The sequence below is a fragment of the Podarcis raffonei genome, chromosome 1 (assembly GCF_027172205.1).
Source record: "Podarcis raffonei isolate rPodRaf1 chromosome 1, rPodRaf1.pri, whole genome shotgun sequence".
Classification (NCBI taxonomy): domain Eukaryota; kingdom Metazoa; phylum Chordata; class Lepidosauria; order Squamata; family Lacertidae; genus Podarcis; species Podarcis raffonei.
The window spans coordinates 75,857,156-75,884,802 of NC_070602.1; the positions used below are offsets into that span (position 1 = coordinate 75,857,156).

General features: G+C 41.1%; 1 protein-coding gene across 1 annotated transcript in view; it reads left to right on the forward strand.

The window, feature by feature from the left end:
* The first annotated feature begins 250 nt into the window (after positions 1 to 250).
* Positions 251 to 27,647, forward strand: part of MUC6 (mucin 6, oligomeric mucus/gel-forming) — a 52,898-nt gene continuing 25,501 nt past the window's right edge. The window contains exons 1-26 of the mRNA XM_053377625.1: positions 251 to 375; positions 1,425 to 1,460; positions 5,164 to 5,202; positions 6,093 to 6,122; positions 6,374 to 6,427; positions 6,843 to 7,083; positions 7,974 to 8,100; positions 9,528 to 9,615; positions 10,306 to 10,415; positions 11,619 to 11,826; positions 12,161 to 12,283; positions 13,494 to 13,614; positions 14,131 to 14,269; positions 14,889 to 14,993; positions 15,383 to 15,455; positions 16,235 to 16,372; positions 16,967 to 17,128; positions 18,189 to 18,283; positions 19,580 to 19,712; positions 20,697 to 20,946; positions 22,402 to 22,454; positions 22,549 to 22,658; positions 23,888 to 24,039; positions 24,320 to 24,461; positions 24,865 to 24,975; positions 26,212 to 26,397. Coding sequence (XP_053233600.1) covers positions 327 to 375; positions 1,425 to 1,460; positions 5,164 to 5,202; positions 6,093 to 6,122; positions 6,374 to 6,427; positions 6,843 to 7,083; positions 7,974 to 8,100; positions 9,528 to 9,615; positions 10,306 to 10,415; positions 11,619 to 11,826; positions 12,161 to 12,283; positions 13,494 to 13,614; positions 14,131 to 14,269; positions 14,889 to 14,993; positions 15,383 to 15,455; positions 16,235 to 16,372; positions 16,967 to 17,128; positions 18,189 to 18,283; positions 19,580 to 19,712; positions 20,697 to 20,946; positions 22,402 to 22,454; positions 22,549 to 22,658; positions 23,888 to 24,039; positions 24,320 to 24,461; positions 24,865 to 24,975; positions 26,212 to 26,397 — 3,075 coding nt within the window. The 5' untranslated portion in view covers positions 251 to 326. The remainder of the gene's footprint in view (positions 376 to 1,424; positions 1,461 to 5,163; positions 5,203 to 6,092; positions 6,123 to 6,373; positions 6,428 to 6,842; positions 7,084 to 7,973; positions 8,101 to 9,527; positions 9,616 to 10,305; positions 10,416 to 11,618; positions 11,827 to 12,160; positions 12,284 to 13,493; positions 13,615 to 14,130; positions 14,270 to 14,888; positions 14,994 to 15,382; positions 15,456 to 16,234; positions 16,373 to 16,966; positions 17,129 to 18,188; positions 18,284 to 19,579; positions 19,713 to 20,696; positions 20,947 to 22,401; positions 22,455 to 22,548; positions 22,659 to 23,887; positions 24,040 to 24,319; positions 24,462 to 24,864; positions 24,976 to 26,211; positions 26,398 to 27,647) is intronic.

Here is a 27,647-nt window from a genome sequence, read left to right on the forward strand (position 1 = left end):
AATTGTCGCAAGCCAAGCCCGTTGAACTAGCTATGGAAAAATGATACTCAAGTAGAGGAGGTGTATTTTTCTTTTATATTTCCAGATAGCATTTGCGTGCATTACGCCTGATAAAGTGAAGATCCTGTTTGGCGGTTACTCCACTTTACCCAGCTGTAGCCATCTCAGAATGTGCATGGGAATAAGGGAGGGCCCTGTAGTGCTATATATAAAGCATCCAAGCTTGACAAGGTGAGGCTAGAGTGGCAGCAGCAGCACTGCCCATTGTGAGTAGATAGGGGAGGAGGAGAGTCCAAGGTGGGGGAAAGGACTCTCCACTCAACATCATGCTTTGGGCACTACTGGTTCTCCTCTGCAGCCTCCTGCATAGTTCAGGTAAGTCTAAAATCACATCTAGAATACATAGATAACATGGGACTTCTTTCGATCTTGTCATTTTGGGGGAAAAGGATGCCAAAACATTAGAGGACATACAATATATAGGGATAGGATGGAATAAAGTGGTAGAAGATGCTATAGATAAGTTAACCTCACTTCTTTTCTTTGACACTGCTTGTCTGGAATGCCCATCATATCTAATTAACCAAATAAGAAGAAAGAAGGAAGGAAGAAGGAAGGAAGGAAGGAAGGAAGGAAGGAAGGAAGGAAGGAAGGAAGGAAGGAAGGAAGGATCCCAGTGTGCTTATAAAGTGGGAATGACTGGTTTGAAACACAAAATATTTAGGCAAAACTGAATGATTTGATCGTTCTCTTCTTGACTTTTGCACTTTGACATTTCTCTTGGGTACTTGTGGAACACTCCCTGCTTTTCATGCCATGGTTCAGCATTCATCCTCTTTATTTGACATATAGAACCTTCAATGGAATACACTTTCATATCTGGAAACTGCAATAAATACCAACCTCCAATGGTCCCAGAAGCAAGAGATCTTACATATTCCTTCAGCAATCTTGCATACTTGTACATGAAACTATTCTAGGATGGAGCCCAACTATTATACCCAACAACAATACATTCTTTTGTATATTTCACTTGAAAAATGCTTCCATGAAAGAAGATAAATATTTCAACGCTTTTTGATTCGAAAAATAAATTTGTTCTGTGAATCCTTCTAGGGATGTAAGATATGTCTTTCCGTATCTATCCAAAGATCCATGTAGTTCAGCATTCCAAGCTAGATTCTAGAAGCTCACAAATAGAGCATGAAGTTGACACCATTTGTCCTCAGAATCTGGTAATGATAGGTATGTTGCCTCTGAAGAAGGTGGTTCTATTTACCTATCACAGGTTAATAGCTAATACAGTAATACTCCATGAAGATGGCTATAAACACTTTGCTATCAATTGTGGTTTCAAAATACCTGTTTTATATTCTACTTTCATAGTTTTTGTTTCATAAAATTTATTTTTCTTTATTACTCAGATCAGAATCATATGGATCATTCAGACAGGTTATCAGGTAAGTCTGTGAAAGATGTACTGTTCTTCCTACTTACTAAATATATATGGTTCTTATCTAAAACTCTGTTGTAACTCATTTTGGTTCTCTTCTAGATTATGGTTTCTTGTTATTTGCTCTTTTTCTTTTTCACCTGTAATTATTTGCTGTTACAACTGGTCCCAGTACTGCCAAAAACATTCCAAGCACATAGTTTTAAGTCTTTCTTTCTAAAAACAATACAGACGTGTTCTGAACAGTTCTAAATTTATTTCTTTTATATTTTCTAATGCAGCTAATGACCCATTTGACACTAGCCACATAGAAGAACATATTCCTGAAAGATGGATTTGTAGAACAACCCCCAGAAAGAACAATTAAAAAGTTCACTTAAACTTCACAGATCAATTTATAAACCTCCTTAGCAGTACAGACCTCTAAAAGTGTACTCAGAAGTCAGTCCCATTGAGTTCAGTGAGACTAACTGCCAGGAAAATGTGCATAGGATTGCTGCTTAAGGCAATCAGCACATCCAATATAAGGGTCTTCAAATGATATGTTTAGTGTCATGTGTATTTTGGCCCAAAGATGTCCTTCCAACCTGTTTTAAAACCTCCAATGAAGGAAAGTCCACCACCTTCCAAGGTAGTCCATTCCACCATTGGACAGCTCTTACCATCTGGAAGGTCTTCCTAATGTTTAGTCTGAATCTTCTTTCTTGGAAATTGGTTCAGGTCCTACACAGGACACACAGAAAGTTATACATCTGCAAATAATTACATATGAAAAATTCTGAGAGGAACAAATATTGTACCTAGTGTTAAGTGTTGTTCTTTTTTTGCTATTTGGATTCCATGGGCAATAGTGAATACTGTTCTATGTGGAACTGCGGCTGTGGTATGGTCCTGTGATTTGGAGCTGAAGGCTTACATTGCCTTGTATCCAATGCAGCATTAAGTAAGCATTCTGTCAGTGCAAGGACTTATGCTTGCACAATGGGACTTTCCTGCCCTGTGTGCTTGTCATGTACTCACCCCAAATCTGCTCCAGAGGCACTTCCAGCACCTCTTAGGTGGGTGCCATTGCCATTACAAGATAACATGGTAGGTGTTCATGGTGAGTTCCGGCACCTCTTTTTCCAGAGTATGGGGGAGGGGCAAAACACAGTAAATGGGTGTGTGAAGGAGAAGAGTAGATGAGTCCTGGAGTGCAAATGTAAATCTTTGTGCTAATAGGACAGTTACTTAGCACTACAATGGATACAAATCATAGTGTAATGGTATTGGACTAAACCATGGTCTCTTCCAACTCTAAGGTTCTATGATTCTAGCCTATCTACAGGAGTGAACACATAAGCATATATGAAAAACAGCCCTTGCATTCAGCCTGTCTTTGAAATCAAGGTGCAACTTAAATTACACAAGAAAGGATACTAAGAAGAAAGAGGGCTTCATTAATCTACTGTTCTCACAGGATTAACTTTGCTCCATACTTGGACATACATTATGTTAAGTTAGTTGAATACAACCCAAAGTTTCTGAATAGGAAATAAGCCAATACTCTTCAGACCTGCTGTGGACAGCTATAATTTTAGATTGCCTAAAATGCAATGTACAGTGTCAATACTGGGCTTTGCATTTGGGGCACTCTAAGATGGTGCCCATGCATTGTGGATAAGTGTTTGGCTCACTTCCTCTGCAAAAAAATGTCGCTGCCTGCCAAGTAAACATGTCCAGAGGGAGAGCAACAGTAATTGCGTCATCTGGGACCATGCCCTGTTGCTTGCTGCTGCTGCTGCCTGTTGTTCACGTGCTGCCCCTGGACATGTTTACCTTTCCTGGCGGCAGCAATAGATGGGTGGGAGTCAAGCCAAGTAAATATGTCCAGGGAGTCAGCGACTGGCAGCAGCAGCAAAAAGCAGCAGCAGAGCAGGAGAAGCCGATGGTGGGAACCCTGATGGCAATGCTGGATGGAGCCCTCAATAGTGGTGTGAGCAGGACTGGTTATGGGTCCCTCTGTGCCCTAGGAGTGTCAGCATGGGCCTGATCATGCTGGCCTCTGATGCTGGGCCAGAACTGTAAAGATTTTGTTTCTGAAGTTACAGTAGCATCTTGAAACAATCCATTTCCACAATGGTGTCGATTTGCATCATAATGGGAAGAGCATAGTAATGTCAGAAACTACCTTTGGCACAATTCCATCTGTTGTCAGGCATCTTCCATGGGTAAAAGTTCCTGGAATAAAATGCAAAGTAAATATTATGTTCCTTCCCGTTTAGCCATCAGGAAGTTTTTGATACTTTCTTTCCCCCACCCCTTCCACTACTTTTATGCAGCAAATACCAAAATATATCATTCCACACTTGGCTGACTCATATATCATTGACAAAACCACTTATTGTGGGCAAATGTAGAAGGAAATAAGCGAATTCAGTTCTGAGACCAGCTCTTCTAAAATATCAGGATTGTCAGGTCAAATACAGAGCCAAGTTCTCAGTTGGAAGATACTTCAAAGGTCATCTAAATCAACCCCTTCCGATGCAGAAAATCCTCAGTTACAACATAATTAATAGAAGACTATCCAGCTTCTGCTTCAAAACCTCTGATAAAGGGGAGCCCAACATCTTCCAAAACAATCGGCTGTTGAACATGTAAATTTCTTACTGAAATTTAGTCAAAATCCCTTTTGCTGCAATTGGAACATGTTGGTTCAGGTCTTGCCCTCTGGTCCCCTGGAGCAACAGAAAACAAATTTGCTCCTTCATATCTTTGATGGCTCTTCAGATATTTGACAATGGCTATCATATCACCTCTTAATTGCCTCTTCTCCTGGCTAAACATTCCTAATTCAATGAAAAAGACCTGTGGCATAAAATGGAAAACTTTGCCAGATGCATGCAGCTTCTTTTGCCACTGCAATATTATGAAGGGGAAACTTTCTGTCCATTTAATGTGATTATTAAAGTGAGACAGCTCCATAACAAATATGGAAACCCTACCATTGCACTCACAAGACACTACTTATCATTTTCTCTCTCCTGATAAAAATGCTACTACTACCTTATTTTTTATATTAAAAAACAGCCCTATTACTACTACTTAAAAAGTAAAAAGCTACTGCTGCTTATCCTTTGTATCCATTGTATTGGCAGAGGAAGGGTTCTCCAAATGATGGGCCCTTGATGGAGTAAATGTGCTCGCAAAAGATTAGCACTGTATAACTGAACCTAAAAAGCAGAGACATCACCTTGCTGACAAAAGTCCGTATAGTAAAAGCTATGGTTTTCTCAGTAGTGATGTATGGAAGTGAGAGCTGGACCATAAAGAAGGCTGATAGCCGAAGAATTGATGCTTTTGAATTATGGTGCTGGAGGAGACTCATGCAAGAAGATCAAACTTATCCATTCTGAAGGAAATCAGCCCTGAGTGCTCACTGGAAGGACAGATCCTGCGGGAGGCAGTGGAAGACAGGAGTGCCTGGCGTGCTCTGGTCCATGGGGTCACAAAGAGTCGGACACGACTAAACGACTAAACAATAACAATCTCGAATAGCTTTAATGCAGACAATATCCACTTGGTCAACTGTTGTTGTTTTTAACCTAAATAATTATTTCATTCATGAGTTTAAAACCAAGATGCATAATCCCAAGAATACTTGTGAAAAGTTGTTCATTTCAATTAATTGTATATGTATTCTCTATTTAATTTCCTTTTTTATTTCATAGGTGCCTCCTTTCAAAGACTGGAAGTGGCATTAGGAGGAGGTAATAATTTGCACATTTAATATCCATTGTGGACTCTTTCTTATGCGACAGCAGTGGCGGGGCTGCCATTCTGGCCGAGCCCCATTCCATGTGTTCCTGGTGATACTGGAATGGGAGAAATGATGCAGGAGTAGTTTGCAAGACCAGTGGGGAAAGAAAACATGTTGTCAGCACTTCCTGGTCTACTTCTTTCATTGTAACATCACTGCAGCAAAATGGGATGGAACCGCAGGAGAGCAGTCACTGTAATGAGATCCCTCCTATAATGAGGCTCAAGGCCTGCCTTCCCCAGCCAAGTGCCATTTAGATGTTGTTGGGCTACAACTCCCATCAACTCCCTCTAAGGCCAGTGGTAAGAGAAGATGGAACTTGTAGTCCAACAATATCTGGAGGGCATCAGGACGTGTCACTGTGGTAGTAGGTTTCTCAAAAGGTCTCTCTCAGGAGAAGAAGATCAGTGCTGATCAGAGGTCAAGTAATGCTTGGGAAAAGAACGGTATTTAGTATTCCCAATAGTTTAGAATGCTTGTTTCGAGCTCCAAGTCCATGGGACTATTCTTCAGGGTCAAAATGTGCCAGGCAAAGGATGGAAATGTTTTCACTTTGCTGTTGCATTTGAAGCCACAAAAAGTAATTCAATTAACAAAGCAGTGTGTGTGTGTGTGTATGTAGATAAATTCTACCTTTGGAAATATAACATCTAAGAGCGTTTTTTTTTCCTTTCACCTTTTGTTGGGGAGGGCAAGTGTATTATCATTATGCCCTGTTTTCTAGTAGTAGGAATTGAAATTCTGTTATAGGGTTCAGCAATAAATGCTAAGTTATTTTAATACAATCAGTATATATATGTCCAATATTGCTACAACAAATATACCTTTGTTTCACTTTAGGCCAAAGGAGTGCTGAATGGCTTGACCTTGGTAAGTATTTCTTTTCCTAGAAGTAGAACCTACAGAGACAGGCTTCCCTGTAGTGGAGGGGGGGGGGAATGATCATTTTTTTTTATTCCCCTTTCTTTACTTTCCTAATAATGAGATACTCCTGCGGACATTCTAGAAACTAAAATGAGCTACAGGATAGTATGGGGTCATATTTTAATTATGAAAATGCATTTGATTGGAGGATAACTAGAAATGCTAACTAGACATATGCACCTTTTCCTATTTTCTAGAAACCTATTCTGAAGAGTTGAGAAGTCTAGATAATGCCCGTCTTCATCATACAGGTATTATTCCCCTTGTTTTAGTGGGAAATCATGATAAAAGGTTCACAGTACTTCAAAAGGCAGATATATGCAACACGGTGTGAATTTTATACTTTAAAAAAACTATTACAGTCCTGCACTCAGGCAGTCCAAATTCTGCATCAAGGAAAGCTGGATTCTTTAAAAAGCACATGGGACGGGGACTTAATAGGGGCATCTGCTATGAATGGAAACTCTTAGAAAAAATAATTGTTGGTAGACAACACAGTACATGCCCATGCTTATGTATCATGAGCCAGGAGGACAGATTTAAAAGATGAATCCATTCAACTGATTAAAATACTACTAAAGTATATGCACAATGCCATTCAGAATGGCCAACAGCATCATCAGAGCCCAACAGAACCTCACTATAGTTTTGCTTCCTTTCTTTAAGCTGTGGATAAGGGCTCATGCTCCACCTGGGGCACTGGGCATTTCTCAACTTTTGACAACTACTTGTATGACTTTTCTGGGACTTGCAATTACATCTTTGCCACCGTATGCAATGACGTCAACCCGGATTTCAACATCCAGTTCCGTCGTGGGCCAAACAAAAAAATTACCAGAATCATCATCGAGTTGGGACCCAACGTTATCATAACTGAAAATGGCATCATATCAGTCAAGGATGTTGGGTAAGCACGTGATAGTAAAATGGTCATGTGGTGAAAGCTTTGCTCTTTTTTTAAATCAACAACTATAGGTTCAGGTTTCAAGCTGACCTTTTTCTTTTCCTATCTGAAGGTGTTGTTAATACAGTTTTTGACATAATATTCTTTGTGATTGGCATGGTTTTCATTTTTATAGTGTTAATGGAAATTGTTTGGAGACAAACATAAAACTTGCCATGCAAAAGGACTTTGCCCCCAAAACCTAGGGTTTAACCAAACAACAGCAACATATTTTGCACTTTATGAAAACATGATGGCAGAAATGAAGCATTTCTTTCCAATTCTTCAGCTTGTCAAAAGTGAAAGCTGGACTTTGCCCAACTCCCAAGATTCTGTCATAGTAGGAATGGCATTTTACACATGCTCAGAAGTTTCCTCAGATTGTGTGATCCAAGACTGAGGCCTCTCCTAACTGAAATTGGTCTCTAGTAGATTTTAGAGCTCTTTTGCCTGCATTTTTTAAAATTCCCAAACAGTCCCATGAATATTAATAATAAAAGGCATCCCACTAGGCATGAATGAGTTAAATGCTTATTTTTGCTGGTACTATTTCACCCGCCTTGCGTTCTTAATTGGGAAAAGTGGTCTTTTCCAGACTCAGTCTGGTCTTTAACAAATATAGTTTTAAATTTAATGTTAAAAGTGACTAGGAAACTTTTAATTATTAATTTTAATGGAAGTGTATGGTGAGAAATAGACATTGCTAAGCATCTCTAATTTATGGATGATAAAAAAAAGTTTGGATGAAAAAGACAGCTTTTGACTTAGAACACAAAGCCTAGAAATTCCTTGGAATTACTAAGTTTCTAAGTCTATGTGTTTCTTCTTTCCTCTTCCCCATATTACTCCAATAGTATTATCAGGCTGCCATATACCAGAAATGGAATTCAGATTACACCTTTTGGACGCACCATCCGCCTAGTGGCCAAGCTGATGGAGATAGAGCTTGCCGTTTTCTGGAATAATGATGATTATCTCATGGTGGGTAAAGACTTGCTTTCACCTTCTGAGCATATTTTTGGAATGATAAAAATCGCACAGGTTTTACATTATTGTTGCATGGTTGTAATGAAGAAGCGAGCCCCCACCTGCCTTCTTACAACCAGTCCAGAGTGTGTCCCTGGGTATAAGTTGCATCGTCCTTAGTCTAAGTGTTGCCCTTGGGGATCTCAGCAGGGGGGGGGGCAAAACTAGAATTAGCTGGCTGTGCCTGGCATTGGCTACCTACTCTTTATGCTCCCTGCCTCCTGCCCTGGTGGTCACAAAGGGCATCAGCGGCTTCATGGGGTTCTCGACATGGCATGAGCTGGCTCTTCAAAACCTCCCTGCAAGTAAAGGATATAAGCAGGCATTGCATTACATTGGGCTGCCTGGGTGGCTACAGCCTAGGGATGACAAACTCCGTACCTGATTAGGGCTGACAGGTAGAACACACTGAAGCAGTAGCCACATGGTTAAGTGGTCATCTATTTTCACCCATAGAAAATATGATTGGGGGAGAACACTTACATTCTTCAGGATGACAAATTCCAGCGAGGGAGGCCTGTTAACCTGTTAACAGCAAGAACAAAAAGGAGTCTTAAAAACTAGCAGATTAATTGTTGGCATAAATCTGTTGGCCTTCAAGGTGTCACAACAAGACTCCTTTTCAAAAAAGCAAAGCAAAAAACAAACAAAACCTCATCTAATAGCGGGTAGTCGCACGATTAATAATGCAACATGGGTCAATCTGACCTGGACAGCAGCCCACAAAGCGGTTCTCAGACATTTCGTTGAGCTTGCTGCTGCGCTAATTGTGGTTGGTGTTGACTCAGGTGTGCATTCTCCTGGCAAAAATGGCACAACACTGCATTTTATCAATCTGTGCTCAGACAGACGTAAGAAATAAGTAGACTCAGTGTCGGGATGGGCACCCTCACCCCAGTCATCAGACTGATAATCTCATATAGGGAAAGGGGGTTGTAAACATTCTTCATCTTCTGATCTGCACATATCAACTTAGGAGGAGGTGATGTGTGTCTATGTATGCCGACCTATGTGTGTCCTCTGTGCACATGCGCAAGTCTCGGGTAGGCACACAAAGCAGTGGTATGAGCTCCCCTGCTCTGAGTGCTGGCCATGGATGAATGTGGCCTTCAGGCCATAAATGGTTAGTCTCCTCTATTTTACAAGAAGGGAATTTCACAGACAGGGAGCCTTAGCAACAAGACTTTTCCCCACATCACAGCAACATGTGCCACATTGGGTAGCAGGGTCACAAGGAGGGCCTTCTCAGCAGATCTTAATGTATGGGCTGGCAGAGAGCGGCCTTCCTCTAAGTACTTGAGACCTGAGTCACTCAGGGCTTTGTATTTTACCAAGATATAATGCATAGCTATTTTTCTAATTAATTCAGTTTTCTCTTTTAGGTTTTGATTGAGGAAAAATACATGACAAGAACATGTGGACTGTGTGGGAACTTTGATGGGAAAGAATTAAATGAGTTTATGAGTGAAGGTGAGTTTTTCCGGTGCAGAAATAAATGACAGAAAGCTTTGGATTTCATGACAACTTATTAAGCCAAACATTGTCATCTAATTGCCTAAACTTCTAGTATAGTTGATAAAATAAAGAAGATAATATGAGGACTACTTGCTCACACATGGCAGTAAGGTCCCATGTTTTTTATTTCCCATCACTTTTCTGTGATATTATAATAAGAAAAGGTAAAAGCATTGGTTATATCCAATTGAGTTTTCAATCTAGTGGAGGTTTCCATTAACAGGAGAGGTGAGGAGGCAATCTTTTGCCAAGCCCTTCCTCCTATGCCATCCTCTGTGCTATTTGGAGGGCCCTCCAAACTTCTATAGAGTATAGGGGCTGTAGTGGAATGGGGAAATTGGCAAACATTGCCTTCTGCAAAGATGTTCACTGGGTCAACAGCCCTTCCATGAAGGGAAAAGTATGACTAGAGTCAAGAAGAAATCATTTTACTGCCCTTAAAATCTCTATTCCTTATGTTTTATTTTTCCAGAGATTGATGACAACAACAAGCCACCCGCCTGTCTTCATACATGCACAGTTGTTGTTTTTTTTAATGTAAAATGAGTCAGGTGTATAAAAGGACCCCCATTTATATAGTGCATAGGTTGCCTAAGATGGACTCTTCACTAACAAACTCAACTGAATTTATACTTTGATTAATAGACAAACTTCTGGACCCTCAAAAATATGCTGCCTTGCAGAAAATTGATGATCCTGCAGAGATCTGCCCAGTTGAGGAAATGGCAGTTTCTAACGTTCCTCGCAAGAAATATGTATGTACCATATCATTTTTCTGGATCTGCCTACCTTTCAATACTTTTAGACAGAGGCAGTAATTGAGAAAACACTGCCATGATTGAAGATACAGTAGCAGATTGGCTAAGTCTGTCTGAAAGAACTGGGAGGAAAGAATGGAATGGGATGTGCAAATCTCTTCCTATCTTTTTGGAGGTTTTTCATAAAAGGCATTTTCAAAAGTGGAGAACTTAGGCTTTCCAGCTGTGAGGGAATGGCATTCTCCCCAGTTAGTTCCCTGCTTCTCTCACATTCTAGCTTCAGCACAACAGGATGGAGACTGTATTCTCTTGGTAGCAGGGCAGGAGCCCCAAATGAGTGTGGCCAGAGCCCAAAGTGGTCATTGCTATCCACATTCTCATAAACATATCACTCCCATCCATGCATTCTCTCTCTCTCTCTCTCTCTCTCTCTCTCTCTCTCTCTCTCACGTGGACAATATGCATTGCTAGAAAAGGATCCATTTGTTTTAATATATTATTTTTTGGCAGGTCCACTAGGGCATGATTTGGATCGGAACTCTGGTGGGAGGATGGTGCAGGGGCTTCAACCATTTGCCCCCTGCTATGGTCCCTGTGCATTGCAAATAAAAAAGGGATCCATTCATTTCTTTTAAAAGAAAAAGATTTTATTAAGACTTTTCAAAATGTGATAAAAGACCAGAACATGCAAAAGATCCAAGGTCAAATGCAGATAGGGCTGGAGAAGACTCCTGTCTGGAACCCTGGAGAGTCACAGTCAGGGCAGCGGTCTTAAGGGTTAATGTTAGATAGACAAGGAAGAGTAAAAAGACATAGCTTTGTGTGTCTTACCCTCTCCTTTTAATCCCTACACGGCAACAGATATCACACATAATTCTGCCTATCTACTCTCCAAGATTAAATGTTATTCAGCCCTCAGACAACAGGAAGCAAGATGGGACGTTTTGCCACCATTGAAAGTGACATGGGTGATGGTGGAACAATGCACTGTATCCAGGGACTGCCGCCTGTGGCTTTCGGTTGCCAGTCCATAACTTATATGGTGATAAGGGGGAGGCTACATTAACGATAGGCACACAGTCTTACTCAATGCTTTTGGTAACAACAAGTTGTCAAAGCAATTCAGTCTGTGGTACAATCGCGCCCTGTCCCAAAATGCATTGCATTCATTGAAACTGCCTTTCTTTCTTTTTCCAATAGTCTAGGATCTGCAGCCAACTTCTAGGACTCGTGTCTCAATCTTGCAACATCTCAAGGAAAGGGTTTGTTATCCGCTGCCAACTTGACATGCAAAACTGCCCTGATCCAGGGCAGAGGAACTGTACTTGTGCTACCCTTTCAGAGTACTCCAGGCAGTGTGCCATGTCCCATCAGGAAGTGTCTGATTGGAGGAGCACTGACCTCTGCTGTAAGTTATGAGGTTCTGGATCATGATTATACATGTCAGGTATTAACAACACATTGACCAAACTACCATAAACATCAGGTTCTGTATTCTGAAATAAAATGTGCACAGCTAGTAAATGCCTCATTATTTACATGTATTCAGACAGGGCTACCAATGAGGACAGGAAGAAAGTATGCTCCCCATCAGTGTTTCGCCTGCTCCTTATGGTTGTTGCTGCTCCTTGTTCCCCCTGTAGCTATTCTCCATTGCTTTTTTTCTGCTTCTTGACAATTTGCTGTACTTCTTTCCTTCCCGTCTGTCCTAACTTCACTCTCTGAACCATTGTGTTTTGCAGCTTTGGGAAGATGTCCAGCTAACCAAATCTACAAAGAGTGTGGTTCTCCCTGTCTCAAAACATGTTCCAATCCAGATTACAGCTGTTCCAGCTACTGTACATATGGCTGCTTCTGCCCAGAAGGTAAAAGGACATTGTGATGGATAGACCTTGGGTCAGCCTCCTGGAGACCCATAAGATAATCAGGGGTGGGTGAAGTGTCATCCAATCAGAAGAGAATAGAGGGTTACGAGTTAGAACCTGACAGTTTAACTTTCAGGTAGGGCTGAGTTAGGGCTTCACTGTTAGATGGGGCTCAGAAATGACTTGTTTATGGATTGGCTAGGCATGACAACCCAGATTATTTCCCTAAGGAGAAGGTAAAGATGCTTGATGGAGCTGGGAGTGTTTTCCTGGCTTAGTAGAAAAAATAGTCATTCTAGGAGGAATCATCTTATTTAGGAACAGGTTTAAAGTGGAAATTATCTGTGATTCTGAAGCTAAACCAGGTTCTTTATAAAGTACCGTATTTTTCGCCCTATAGGACCCACTTTTTCCCCTCCCAAAATGAAGGGGAAATCTGTGTACGTCCTATGGGGAGAATGCAGGCTTTCACTGAAGCTTGGAGAGCGAGAGGGGTCGGTGCGCACCGACCCCTCTCGCTCTCCAGGCTTCAGGAAGCTATCAGCAAGCCTGGGGAGCCCGCGGGAGTTCCCGCAGGGCTCCATGGGCTACGGATAGCAGCCTGCTGCCCGGAGCGCGGGGTGCGCTGAAGCAGAGCGCCCCGCGCTTCGGGCAGATATCCGCAGCCTGCCGCCTGGAGCACGGGGCGCGCTGAAGCAGAGCGCCCTGCGCTTCGGGCAGACATCCGCTGCCTAGGGAGCCCTGCAGGAGTTCCCGCAGGGCTCCCTAGGCTGCGGATAGCAGCCTGCTTCCCGGAGTGCGGGGTGTGCTGAAGCCGTGGCTAGGGGGGGAATAAAAAAATTTTCTATATTCCCCCCCAAAAAAACTAGGTGCGTCCTATGGGCCGGTGCGTCCTATAGGGCGAAAAATACGGTATGTTTAGGAATATGTAACTTAAATTCAACTATGCCAAATGGCCAAATGACTGTGTATGCTGTGCACTTTATATTTAGTTAATTACCTGTGGTTTTTGGTCTCTATTCAGATTTATTGCTATGAAATTGGAACACAATTTGTCCATGATATGAAGAGTACCTAAGTGAATAGACCTGCCCCTGAATTTCCTCCAGAGTAAAAAAAAATGCACCTTGCAAAAGTTCCCAAGCCTTATGCTATATACATTCAGAAGGAATTAAAATGCTTGCCATTCAATTGCTTTCACCTTTGACAGGAACTGTTTTGGATGACATTTCAAAAAACCGAACATGTGTTCCGGTAGAACAGTGTCCATGCACACTGAATGGGGAAATGTATGCTCCTGGTGATGTTATGAAAGCAACATGTAGAACCTGGTGAGTACGGTGGTATTCTAATTAAAGAAGGATGGGTTGTGGTCACGAAGCTGGTTAGAGTACCTGGCACTGATATGCTGAAAATGCCCTTTTTATACATAAAAAAAGGCAGAGATGGAAATTTAAAAAAAATAGAGATTTTTGCACATAGATCAGGATAGGACGTGCATTTTTGACTGTCTTTAGAAGTCCAACTTGGATTTTCATGTTTAAAGTTTATTGGTTTCAAATATTATTGCACAAATGAAGAGAGATATAATAGGTTGTGTGCGCACTTTGCATTGAAAGCACCCCCCAATAATCTTGGGATCTGTAGTTTATTCCTCAGAGAGCTGCTGCTTCCAGCACCCTTAACAAACTACAGTTCTGAGGATCCTTAGGGGGTGGGGGAATGTGCTTTTACATGTATTGCACTTGCGTAGCTATCCTGACCTAAAACAAATAACCCAGAAAGTGATGATGAGCTTAGATCTGCTTTTCCAGTTAACAGCTGACATGTACTTTTCTTTTTACTAGTAAGTGTATGATGGGTCAGTGGAGCTGCACAGAACTGCCATGTCCAGGCAGATGTTCCTTGGAGGGAGGGTCATTTGTTACCACATTTGACTCTAGGCCATACCGTTTCCATGGAGTTTGCACCTACATTCTTATGAAGGTATTCTACCTAATAAAGACCAGCATTATCAGATTTGTTTTAAAAAAAACATTTTAAAAGTCATTGAATTTTCGTTTCTGAGAGCTTAATATTTTCCAGGGGTCAGCATTTACCTTATACTGTTCATAGAGGACTGGAAGGACCACAGTCATGCTATTAACAATAACTCTGTATTCCTCTTTTTTATGGCATGTGCAAATATTAAAAGAAACAAGAAGCATTATGGGGGCCTTCAAACAAGTAGGAGATGAACATTCTCCACTCTATTCATTGGGTAGAACAATCCTATTGGGGGGGCAGAGGAGGTAGAATCCAATGCAGTAGAGGCGCCCAGCATATTCAAAGCACCATTGCCTCCAAACCACCAGGCTTAAAATGTTTACAATAGCACAGTCACGGAAGTAGTCAGGGAGTCACAATTGGCAACAGCTCCATATTGAGTGTATGTTTAGTGGCATACCTGGATTTGCTGCAGCAAAATTAATAAAATGTCAATGAAAAGGAAACATTTGGTACACTATGGAAACATTCGACAATAATTTTAAACAGCGGATGTGAACATATTGAGTTTTCTCCCTTCTACAAACTTTGCATTATTTTGCTTTTCCTCTCCTTCTAGAGTCCTATGTTACCACACAATGGAACCCTTATGGCCGTGTATGAAAACTCTGGTTATTCCAGTTCAGAGACATCACTGACAGCCATCATTTATGTCTCAGGAAAAGTAAGTGTGCCTCTCATAGAAACGTTACTGCTGAGTGCATACTATGAAAAAAATCAGAGCAGATACAGTCCAGCACAGAATGAGGTATGCCTAAGCCCCATTGATCTCAGCTGGATTTAAAGGATGTGCTTAAATTGTAGTCCAGATGTAAATATATGAGCATTTGAATGCAGAACAGAGTGAAAAGGTGAGATAAGTCACAATCATTGTTCTCAGTTGCAAAAATTATGGTAGCAGTTAATGTCAGTGATTCCTCCAAAAATTACTTTATTTCATGTGGTTTCACACATTCTATATCCGTCTTGATTCATGGAAAGATTGACCCAGAGTGGCATTTAACCCTTCGCCCAGCTCTGTGTTTAGGATTCTGTGTTATCTTTTCCACATAGGACAAAATTGTGATTTCCAAAAATGAAATTTTAATGGATGAGGACGAACTTAAGAGGCTACCTTATAAATCAGGTAAGATAAGAAAGAAGAAAATGGGAAATGTACCCAATAAATAAGATGATGATAAGAGATGTAAGATATAAGATATAAGATAATTATTATTTATATCCCACCCATCTGACTGGGTTACCCCAGCCACTCTGGGCAGCTTACAGCATATCTAAAAACATAAAACATCAGGCATTAAAAACTTCCCTAAATAGGGTTGACTTCAGATGTCTTCTAAAAGTCAGATAGTTGCTTATTTCCTTGACATCTGATGTGAGGGCATTTCACAGGGCAGGTGCCACTACCGAGAAGGCCTTCTGCCTGGTTCCCTGCAACCTCACTTCTTGCAGTGAGGGAACCAGCAGAAGGCCCTCGGAGGAGGACCTCAGTGTCCGGGCTGAACGATGGGGGTGGAGACGCTCCTTCATATATACTGGGCTGAGGCCATTTAGGGCTTTAAAGGTCGGCACCAACACTTTGAATTATACTCGGAAACGTACTGGGAGCCAGTGAAGATCCAGATAAAGACAATCCTGTCAACAATATGTTCTATATTTTATATTATTTCTGTTTAAATATGTTGTTACTCACTCTATATTTGGAGTAGGTGAGCTGCAAATATAAATAAATAAGCAACCATTCCTCCTATCGAAATAACAAAAAAATGTAATATTTATATAACACAAACTATTCAACTTGAATAGTAGAAACAAAGAAGTAAACGTATCAATATATGTAATATATTTAATAACTTAAATAGATAAAACAGAGTCAACATCTTTTCAATTATCTCATTTCTTTAGGAGACATCATCATCTTCAGACAGTCATCTACTCACATTCAAATGTATACAACCTTTGGGCTGGAGCTGGTAATTCAAGTTAGTCCAGTGTTTCAAGTTTATATTAAAGTTGGACTTCAGTTCAAAGACAATACCCGAGGTAAAGTACCTGGTTTCTGTTGAACTATTCCAGATCTGATGTGGAAATAGTTTGTGAGATGAGATCTAGCATAGCCTGGGGACACCTTCAAATTGTGACCACTCCATACTAGATTATACTTGACCTCTGGGGGACAGCAAAGGTCAAAGATGTCATTCACTTGTCTACCACACTAGTAAGGGGTGGAGAACCACTATATTATTTTTAATTGTTTTTGATATTGTATTTTAAATTGTAACTCACCCTGGGACCTCATGGTGACCAGAGGGTAAGAAATCTTAATAATCACAATTATAGTAACGCCTCTGCACTTTGGTGGAAACTAGTTCAGAGATTCAAGCAGACTGTTAAAAATGTTTTAGCTTCTACAATTCAATGCAGCCTTTTTGGGCAGACCAGAACTTCTTTGCTCCAGGGCCTACAGATACTTTATGGAGAGGAAACCTGTGGCTTTCACATTGCTACCTATATTAGGCATATATAGTACTGGTATAATTCACAGGCCTGCCATAGAATTAACAAGAGACTTTTCAGTGTTACTGTAGAAAAATGCACCTAGCTTTTTATTCTGCACATCTCTTTCCATGTTACTAGGGCTGTGTGGTAACTACAATGGAGAAACCACAGATGACTTCATGACCAGCATGGATATTATTGAAGGAACAGCTCCTCTCTTTGTGGATTCTTGGAGATCAGGAAATTGCCCCCCTGCCATAGAAAGAGATACAGATCCTTGTTCTATGAGTCAACTAAACAGTAAGTGACATGGTCTGCTTTTGTTTGCGCTCTCTTTTATTCTATTTATTTGAGCATTTTAAATATTAAATACATTCAAGGCCATGGTAGGATTCTGAAAATGAGCTGTAGAATTTTTGTCTTGCTTTCAGTCTATGAGGGACAGAGGGAGTAATTGTGAACAGGAACCCCCACAGCTTTTTGTTTTACCTATTCGCATCTCCCTGAGCTGCTTTGGAGATCAGAGAAGTGGTGCTCTGGGAAGGAGGCATTATCAACAAATGCTAAATGTGAAAGGGGAACATTAATGCTGCATCATTTAAAAAGTCACTGTGGGCTGTATCCTTGAGGGTGCCTCTCAGATTGATGAGCGTGAAAGAGGCAGCCAAGAGCCATTTGTGTTTTATAATGTACACATTCTATAATCATTGTCAAAGGAAGATGACAAATGAGATTCACTTTACTTCTTGGATGTCCATGAAAAGAATAACAAAATAACAGCATTTGTCACAAGTATTCAGGTCGGCCATAAAATTGGCTATTGGTATAAGGTAAAGGTAAAGGGACCCCTGACCATTAGGTCCAGTCGTGACCGACTCTGGGGTTGCGGTGCTCATCTCGCTTTATTGGCCAAGGGAGCCGGCATACACCTTCCAGGTCATGTGGCCAGCATGACTAAGCTGCTTCTGGAGAACCAGAGCAGCGCACAGAAACGCCGTTTACCTTCTTGCCGGAGCAGTACCTATTTATCTACTTGCACTTTGACGTGCTTTCGAACTGCTAGGTTGGCAGGGGGCTATCGGTATAGCCACTGGCTATTATTCATAGAATCATAGAATTGTAGAGTTGGAATGAATGTCAAGGGTCATCTAGTAGCCCAATGCCCTGCAATGCTGGAATCCTTCCTACAGCTGTTTCTGAACGAGCTCAAGCCACCAACCTTCTGGTTAACAGCCAGGCACACTGACCCACTGCACCACAGGACTTGTTTTATCTCCCCCCTTATTTGTTCACATCTTTTAACATTAGCTTGGGAATAAATGAACTTGCCTAATACCTTTGGTTGTATCTTTTTGTCTAGAAATGTGTGCCGAGACCCATTGCTCTGTTCTTATCAAGAAAGAAACAGTATTTGAGAAATGTCATTCTGTGGTGAATCCTGTTCCATTTTATAAGGTAGGGGTTTCTGTAAAATGTTCAGAAGACAGCAACTAGATGTTCAGATGTGAACTAGATGTGAAAATGCTTTTTTAAAAAAAGTTTTGAAAAATACATTGAATTTGGCATAGCTCACTGCTGCCATCTAGTTGCACATTTGTATATTGCACTTTACAGCACACTTCAAACATTTATTTGCAGCTGTATAACTGAGTCCCAGGTAATTACAAAGTTTGTAAACATCAGAAAAAGTTGTATTCCCCCCCCCCACTGCCAAAATGACTTCCAGCTGAAATCCTGTAACTTTTTATATCAGAAATATTCTGGTTTTTGTTTGTCCCACTTTTGTTGTGCAGTAACCCTTCTGGACATAAATAATGTGGTAGCACTGGGGAAGCATTGCAGAATGAACTTATTTACTTCCAAGAGGAACTTAGCCATGGCCAGGGTAGTATCATTTGACATATCTCCAAGGAGGTACTTAAGATAGATGGCTTTTGATTTTCCAGTTAAGTTTACCAATAGAGGTTTAATTAACTGATCCCTGGCTTGTTTGAACGGCTCATAGTGTAGTAGGATATGGTTCATAGAGTCGACACCCTGAGAACATGAGCAGAGTAAGTTCTGATAGGGTATGCCAGACAGTCTGCCATTTAGTACTTTTGATGGAAATACATTTAGTCTGGCTTTGGTGAATAATTGGCAATAGTTAGGTACAGACAGATTCGTGAAATATGATGGTCACTGAAAATCATGGCCATAGTAGATTCCAGATGCAAACATTCCACAGATTACATAAGATCAAGAGCGAAGATCACTGTATGAAATATCCCATTACCTCTGCCGCAGGATTTAAAGGCAATATCGTAGCCCAAAAAGATGGTGAAAGACCAGTCGAGGAGGCTTTTAATAAGAAATAGAAAACTACATGCTCTGCATAAGACATAGTGACTGCCATGGAATCCTTTCCCTGTATTTCTGTTTTATTTTGCTTTTGAAAATGCTTTTGTGGGTCTTTGGACCAAAATAAAGAACGTAAATATGTAAACTAAAACAGAATAAATCCACCACAAATGTTGCAGAACACATGCACAATGGAACACCAGTCTGGAGGGACTTTAACTGCCTTCTCAGAATAGGGCTGTGTGAAAGAGCTGACCCAGATCACCAAAGATAGCACTTTTATATAATCTCAGTTCCAATACTTTTCAATACAATCAAGTGATGTACATGCACTGACAAACCATTTCATGATCTACAGTCAGCAGTTCTGATTGCTTATTAACAAAACATATCCTGCCTCTTTGTTTTCAGAGATGTATATACCAAGCCTGCAACTATGAGGAAACCTTTCCCTATATTTGTTCCGCTCTGGGATCATACGCCCGTGTGTGTGCTTCAATGGGACTGTTTCTTGGGAACTGGCGGAGTACAGTAGACAACTGCAGTAAGTAGTCTCCAACTGATACTTATAGGGATACCCCCCCTGTATTACTACAGTGGTACCTCAAGTTACATACACTTCAGGTTACAGACTCCGCTAACCCAGAAATAGTGCTTCAGGTTAAGAACTTTGCTTCAGGATGAGAACAGAAATCGTGCTCTGGAGGCGCGGCAGCAGCAGGAGGCCCCATTAGTTAAAGTGGTGCTTCAGGTTAAGAACAGTTTCAGGTTAAGAACAGACCTCTGGAACGAATTAAGTACTTAACCCGCGATACCTCTGTATTGCTTCAGAGTCCAGACATATGCCGATGCTGACATTTCCATCAATGAACTATCTTATTGTGATGTCAGATTTCTTGGGGGTTTTTGAGATCTAGCCCCAGCAAACTAAAGTTGGCTGCAGCCCTGACTTGAACACTGCTCCATGATAAATGGCAGGACTTTTTTAAATGATTGCATTTAGATAACTGAGAGCCCATGCACACAAATGATCCTGAATATAACATACATCCTTACTTATTGTGCTCAGGGAAGGAAACATTCACTTAGGGACCTTGTGTCTGACCTAACCCATATAATAAATATAGTCCCCCCTCATAAAACAAGAAACAGGGACATTTAATTCCATATGCTTAAAGTCAATCACACAGGTGGTCTACTCTAGCGAACTGTGAAATTTCCCCTCATTACGCTGCTCACGTAAGCACTATTTAAGGAAGAGAGTACCTGGCTGATCGTTGGAACCAGTGCAGAGTTAAGCATGTTTTGTTGTCCTCTGAGAACTTTCTGCAGACCTTCTAGCTACTGCACCATCAGTAGTCTAACTAGTAAAAGAGGAATAAGATTTTGTCCCTCCCAGAGACTTCCGGTAGCTTGCTTCACTGAACTGCCAACTGTTCTCCGCATGAGACAGAAGTATGAAGGGGGAAGAATATCTCACCAGCTGAAAGCAAAAACCTAATTGTACTATACTTTTTTCTACTGACAGCCATTTCTTGTACTGGAAATCAGACATTCAGCTACAACACTCAAGCCTGTGACCGGACATGCCTGTCCCTCTCCCATCGAGGCCTAGAGTGCCACCCCACTGACATCCCTATTGATGGCTGCAATTGTCCAAAAGGCACCTATCTCAATCACAAAAATGAGTGCGTCCGTAAATCCCAGTGCCCTTGCTACTTGAAAGACAGGAAGTTCATTCATGCTGATCAGTCGACCATAATTGGTGGAATTAACTGGTAAGCATGGGCTACAGCAAATGAGGATTTTGCATTGGCTCTGTTAGCACATTGGTGTTTCCTCAAATGCATGGTCTTGCAGGAAAAGTAAACACTGGCAATGGTGGTGGTGGTGGGGCGGTATTTCAGAAATGTTATGGTTGCAGTGTTGTTTGTGTATGTCAAACACCCTGAAAGGAATTAAAAGTATTAAAGGGCATTATAAAAGTATGGCGAGTGGGAGAGGGAGGCAAAATCTCTTCAACAAATGGCATTGTAAGGGAGTGGGGCGACATAAATTAAACAGACCCATAATGTTTATGGAGTTGAGAAAGGAACACTCAATATCCTGTTGAAAATAAAACAAATTCCATCAAAGATATTTCTGAGCTTTAAGAGAAAAAGGAAATGTAAAATACCGTATTTTTCGCTCTATAACACGCACCAGACCATAACACGCACGTAGTTTTTAGAGGAGGAAAACAAGAAAAAAAATATTCTAAACAAAATAGTGGATATATGATTTTTGTGGTTCATGCTGTGGCCACAGACATGTGATCTGACAGTGAGTTTGGAGTAGCCCAATGCAAAAATCCTGAGGATCCATGTGGATCCGTGCTTTGTAACCATGGAGGAGGGAAGGAAGGGGAACGATGGATCCTCTGCTCATGACTGCAGCAGATCCCCCCCGCCACCCGCAGGCATTCCCTCCATAACACGCACAGACATTTCCCCTTACTTTCTAGGAGGAAAAAAGTGAGTGTTATGGTGCAAAAAATACGGTAATTAAAACCCACTTAATTATCTCCCATTCTCGTCCCATTTTGAAGAGGTATGTTGTAGGCATAGGCCTACATATCTGAAATATGAATAGCACAACGAAGTCCAAGGGTATAGTCTTTGATCTCTGGTCTAAAGGTACATGGCAGAACGACCTTGCTGCATCTAAGTCGGGCTAGGCCTCTTCAGTGTCTTTATGGGAGACTGCACCCTCAAGTTCTATCATGGTGGGTTATAAATGTAACGAATTATTAGCATGGGAGGTATTTGGAGCACACTTGTGGAACCAATTAAGGAGGTAGACTGAAATATCTTACCTCTTACCTTTTATTAACCCTTTACTAATCCCCATCCACTCCATTGCCATCTTTGTTATTTCCATCTAACTGTCATTGTCATGTCGCATCTACATTCTGTATAGCATTTACCATATAATTGATATTTTATTTACTTGCTTGCTTACTTAAGTTTTATCCTGCTTCTTCCCAAGGATTTGGGCCAGATAACGATTTTTAATAATAAATCAATAATAGCCAGTATTAAATCTGTTTTATTCCACATCTGTTGAACTCCTAATTGCTGAATGCCAGCCCAAAGAGAAAACCTGATAAACTCTTTTGGAAGGTATTCCAGCTCAGACATACTTGATCTCATACATTCCCTTAGTGTATTCTAATGTTCATTTTTCTATTCTAGCTATTGCATTAATGGGAATCTGAGTTGTACTGGCAAACCTGCTGACCCTGCAGGTATGGATCTCTTTACCCTTTCTTTTGAAAAGCACATGCTTTCCAAATGTTGCAGAAACATCATTTCACAAGCATCTTATTTTCTTTTTCCTAGAAAACTGCAAGCCTCCCAAAAAATATATTTCATGCTCAGCACCTTCAGAAAGCAAATATGGAGCTGCCTGTGCACCAACCTGCCAAATGCTGGCTACTGGAATTGCATGTGTAAGTTCAATACTTTTGCTACCGTCATCATTATTATTTATTGAATTTATATACCGCCCTATACCAAGAGGTCTTAGGGCGGTGCACAGAATAAAATCAAAATTAATATATATATATAATCATTGTGATTATCATCAGCATGCAATAATTTGTAGTACTTAATTTGCCAAATGCTCTCATTCTTTGCTATGAAATTAAAACCATGTATTGAAACACTCATAGTGTAACAAAACTAACACAGAACAGTGAAAACAGTGTATAACCAATTTTTTTGTATGAGATAATAGGCATAAATAGAAAAAAATAACAGGAATTTCACAACTACCTTTATGCCATTCTGGGAGGCAGGGAGACATCACTCCAGGCTTAGTGCTGGTTTGAATTCCAGCCTCCACAATCTGGTGGCTCCTTAAGGGTTATTACAATGATGTTTCCAGAAGTGTGGGAGACCAGAATTTTCCCCCAGTTGATAACTTGAATTGGTGGTGGGGCTGTGGAATCTCTCACTTTGGGGACTGCAAGCTTCTCACCATAAGCAAGGAAGATGGGGAAAACTTTTCCCACCTCCTTTCGGCCACACACTGCAGTAGAAGCTCAGTGAGTGAAAGGCAGACCTGGAACCTGAGGGCCACCATAGTCCACCTGTAGAACTCAAACATGGGCAGGAAAATTCTGGCTCAGGCTCTTAGAATGCAACCCCTTACCTACTGATCTCAGAGTAAGTGCCATTAAATTCAATCAGACATACGCCTGTTTAGGCATACATATGATTGCACTGTTGACCTCATTAGGCCAGCTCCCAATATGTACCTCACTTTTAGACTTAGCTGTTATCCTTCACAATATCTGTATAATACAAATCACAACTTTATCCTAAATACTTTATATACATGCAGATTTCCTTTAAATGTTCTCCCAGTCATATGATAATGACTTAGAAAACACCACAATTTTGTTCTCACCTTTCTATTCTCATCCCATCACTCACATACTTATTTATGGTTGCTGCATAACAGCATTGAGCAGGAGAACCTGGTGCCCTTCAGAATTTGCTAGACTACAGATCCCATCATATTTGACTCGTGGCTATGCTTGCTGGTGTGTTGGGAGATGGGTGTCCAGCCACATCTGAAGGGCCATTGGCTAAGAGCAACCTTATAGTTGGCTGGTGTTGGGCTGGACTTCGCATATCTCAAAGTCTGAGTTTGAGATTGGCTGATGTTTTCCAGGTCCCCAGCAAGTGTGAATCAGGCTGTGTTTGTGCTGCTGGACTATATGAAAAGCTAGATGGTACATGTGTGCCACCTGATGAGTGTCCCTGTGAATATGGTGGCATCTCATATGCAAAAGGAGAGGAGATTCACACTGAATGCAAGTCCTGGTAAGATTTTTTTGCTTTCATCCCTTTGGCTATACCATGCAAGTATGCTATTCAAATGGTAGTTAATGAGCTTAGAAAACATCACATCTGAGCATCCACATAATTCTATTACATACATTGCTTGTGCCAGCTGGCCTGAAACATAGCTAAACTGAATATGGGACTTTGGGAAATCTAAGGTAACATCACATGAAGGCATCAAGGAATAATGCTTACCCGATATTGTGCTACCTTTATTTGCATTTGAAGGCTTTATGACAAGTTTCTTGTTCCTCATCAGCACCTGCACAAGAGGAAAATGGAAATGCATCCAAAATTCCAGATGCTCTTCAACATGCAGTCTCTATGGGGAAGGCCATATCACCACATTTGATGGACAACGTTTTGTGTTTGATGGCAACTGTGAATACATACTAGCTATGGTAATATCACTTTGACTGCGCTTACATGCCATGATGCTAATGATCAGTATAAGCATATTTGAATCAATATGGCACTTCAAATCAAGGCTTACAGTTCAAAGAGTGTCTTAAGGTAGAAAAAAAATTGGTCTCAAATATTTTACAACTATAATCTTAAAAATAGGAAGTAGATGGACTCATATGGCCTTTGTTCCCTAAATTCAGCTTCAGGGTTTGAAGTGTAACCAGATCTTCTCTGCAAAAAGTAGATCAGAATCTACTGGTAGATCTCTGGGTAGTTTGCAGTAGATCAGCAAGGGTTTCTGATTCTGAGTTATCCAATAATCCTGCCCATGCTCTGTATTTTAAATCCTCACATACATGTTGCTATCTAATGGTTATCTGACTGTACTTCTCTACCCAGGACGGTTGTGGCATGGGTGGCTCTCCCCATCATTTCAAAATAGTGACTGAAAATGTTGTCTGTGGAAATACCGGGATCACATGTTCCAGAGCAATCAAGATCCACCTTGGGGTAAGGATGAAATGTTGTTGTTATGTGATATTTACTCATCTGTACCACATTGGAAATAATTTCCTAACACCCTCCAAGGAAACTGATTGATCACTCTTGTCATCCCAGCACTCTGCCATCCTCTAGTATCAAGGCATTATAAACTAACATACAGCTGTTGGGCCTGAGATTCACATTTTCCAGTCTGAAGAAGCAGGGCCTGGCCAACTCTATCATTAGGCAGAGTGTGGCAGCTACCTAAGGCAGCAGATTTTGGTTTCTTTGGGGTGCAATATAGAACCATGCTCCATTTCCAGAATTAAAGTAAAATTCAACTGCCAAGACAGTTACCTGGGAGGGAAGGGATACATTTTGTCTTTTGTTTCAGACGGCAAAATATATTGGGCCAGCCCTGTGTACACCTAACTTATGGAGACACTAACTGGATACTTCACTATAGGTGGGATTTTATCCTATGTGTATTAAACTATAGATTGCAAAGACCCAGAGAGAACTGTCTTATAACAGAATCATTCTAGTTTTATACTCATTCCCTATGTGTAATAGGGAATTGTGGGTAAATTCCTCAAAGGCAGACATGACCATTCGCCTTGTACACTGCTTGTACTTGTGCACTGCTTGGTGTATCTTTTGGGGGAAGAGGTTTATAATTTTTCTAAATAAATAAAAGTTTACAAACTCTTTCCACTAAAAACATTAAATATTTTTGCAAGATAATATCATTTCAGTTAAGGGCATGACTGGGATGGGCTCTGGAGAAGAGAGAAGAGGGCTAGATTGTTATACAGCAGGTGTTCACTAAGATCTCCTCCCACCATGTTGGTAAATTTTATGCTGTGAACCACCCTGAGATCTACAGATGGAGGGCGGTATGCAAATTTAAAAAGAATAAATTAAAAATAATAATATTGTGAACTGTTCACTCTTTTGTAGCCAAAGGCTAAACCAAAGGGGGTGAGGAATGGAGATGTTTAATGAGTCTTGGGTGATTACCTTTCTGAAGGAAGAGCAGCAAAGTTGTAGACAGCACCCTAGAAGTGTCTGTGTGTACTGTATTGCAGTCTTGAATTGTTTGCAAGTCTCTTTTGTTAAAAAAAGATTGATTAGGCTCCTCCCATAGAGCTGCTAAAACATAGACCAAATTACATTGCACACAAGTAAACGACTCATTCTTTGCAAAAGTCTACAGAAATTCTGTTAGATAGCTTTTCTAGTCACATGTTATTTTCCTTGCAGAATCTGACAATCACTTTGGCAGACAGAACATACACTGTCTCTGGTTGGAATCCTATGACAGAGTTCTTTATAGAAGAGAATGCCCTCCACTTGATTATTGAGATTGCAATCCCTGGCAAATATGACATGTCCCTTGTCTGGAACAGGCACATGAACATATTCATCAAAATATTCAGAGGAGCAAAGGTAATAAATAACCTCTTACCATGGGGCTTCAGGGGTGGCCCTTTGCTGACCGGCGCAGCTGCAGCGCAGACAGTGGGGAGCTAGGGGACTTGTTCATTCTTGCAGCCAGAAGGGGACATTAGAACTTCTACTGTTGCATGATGTGAAAGAGGCCTGTGATGTGAGTCAATCATGTCAAGGCTTGTAAGTCAGGTGGAGGCAGTGACCTGGCCCAAACCAGCTCTGCCTTTTCCCTATAAAAGGGAATGGTGCTTGGACTCTGGGCTCTTTTGATGATACTGGATTTCGCACCCTCCCACCGTATTACATGGTGGTTCTGCCTAAAGGTGAGTGGGTTGGATTGTGTGAGCAGCTTGCTATGGAATGCTCAGTAACCCTATTTGGGGCCAGGGAGGAATTTTTCCCTGCTGGCTAATTGGTCTGTCTGCCGGTTTTTCACCTGTCTCATAGGAAATGAAACAACTTGGGCAGATAAGTCATTGAGTCTGGCTCTTTTAGCATTTGGGTACCCTCCTAAAAGGGTGTAGGAAGAAGTATTGCTGCCCGGGAGCCCACACAGGGGCAGCCCTGGAGGGAGCATCACACTCTAATGTACGTCGGGGGGCAACCTTCTTTTTAGGGTCGACCCACCTCATTATCAACCAATTGGATGGTTGATCTTAGATACATACTCAGTGCCTTCACCGAAACCTGCTTACATCTATAATCAGTAAAGCTGTGGCCTATTTCAACCCAATGCCAATGTCCTGTGTCTTATTTAACATGGCTGCCCCCAACACTGGGCAGCACACTCCACACAACTGGGCATGCAATGTGAAGCCAATTCCTAATCCGTTGTTTCCTTGCCTTTCTTGGGAAAGGCGAATAAAGCTGAATGGGAAGTTGCAGTGCCAAAATTTGTTGTAAGGAGAAATTTATGAGGAAGATTTATCACAGGCTAGTCTCCGCAGAGAAATGATAAGACAGACACTCTTTGCAGTTCCACTTTTCATATTTTTTTTACAAGGCAAAGTGACTGTGGGCCACGTCAGATTGAGCAGGAAACTGGAGGTGGGACTATTTCTTTGTCGGGTGTTTTTCTGCTCAAAATCATACTCCAGCTGCTTTTCTAAGAGAAGAAGAGATGTGGGGGAACTCATATACATATATCTCCCCTACAAATGGGAAAGCAATGCAGGGGATAATTTTAAACAGAAGAGTTGTCAAAGAAAGGACTAAACAGATCCTTTCTCTCCACTCGGCTCCACCAT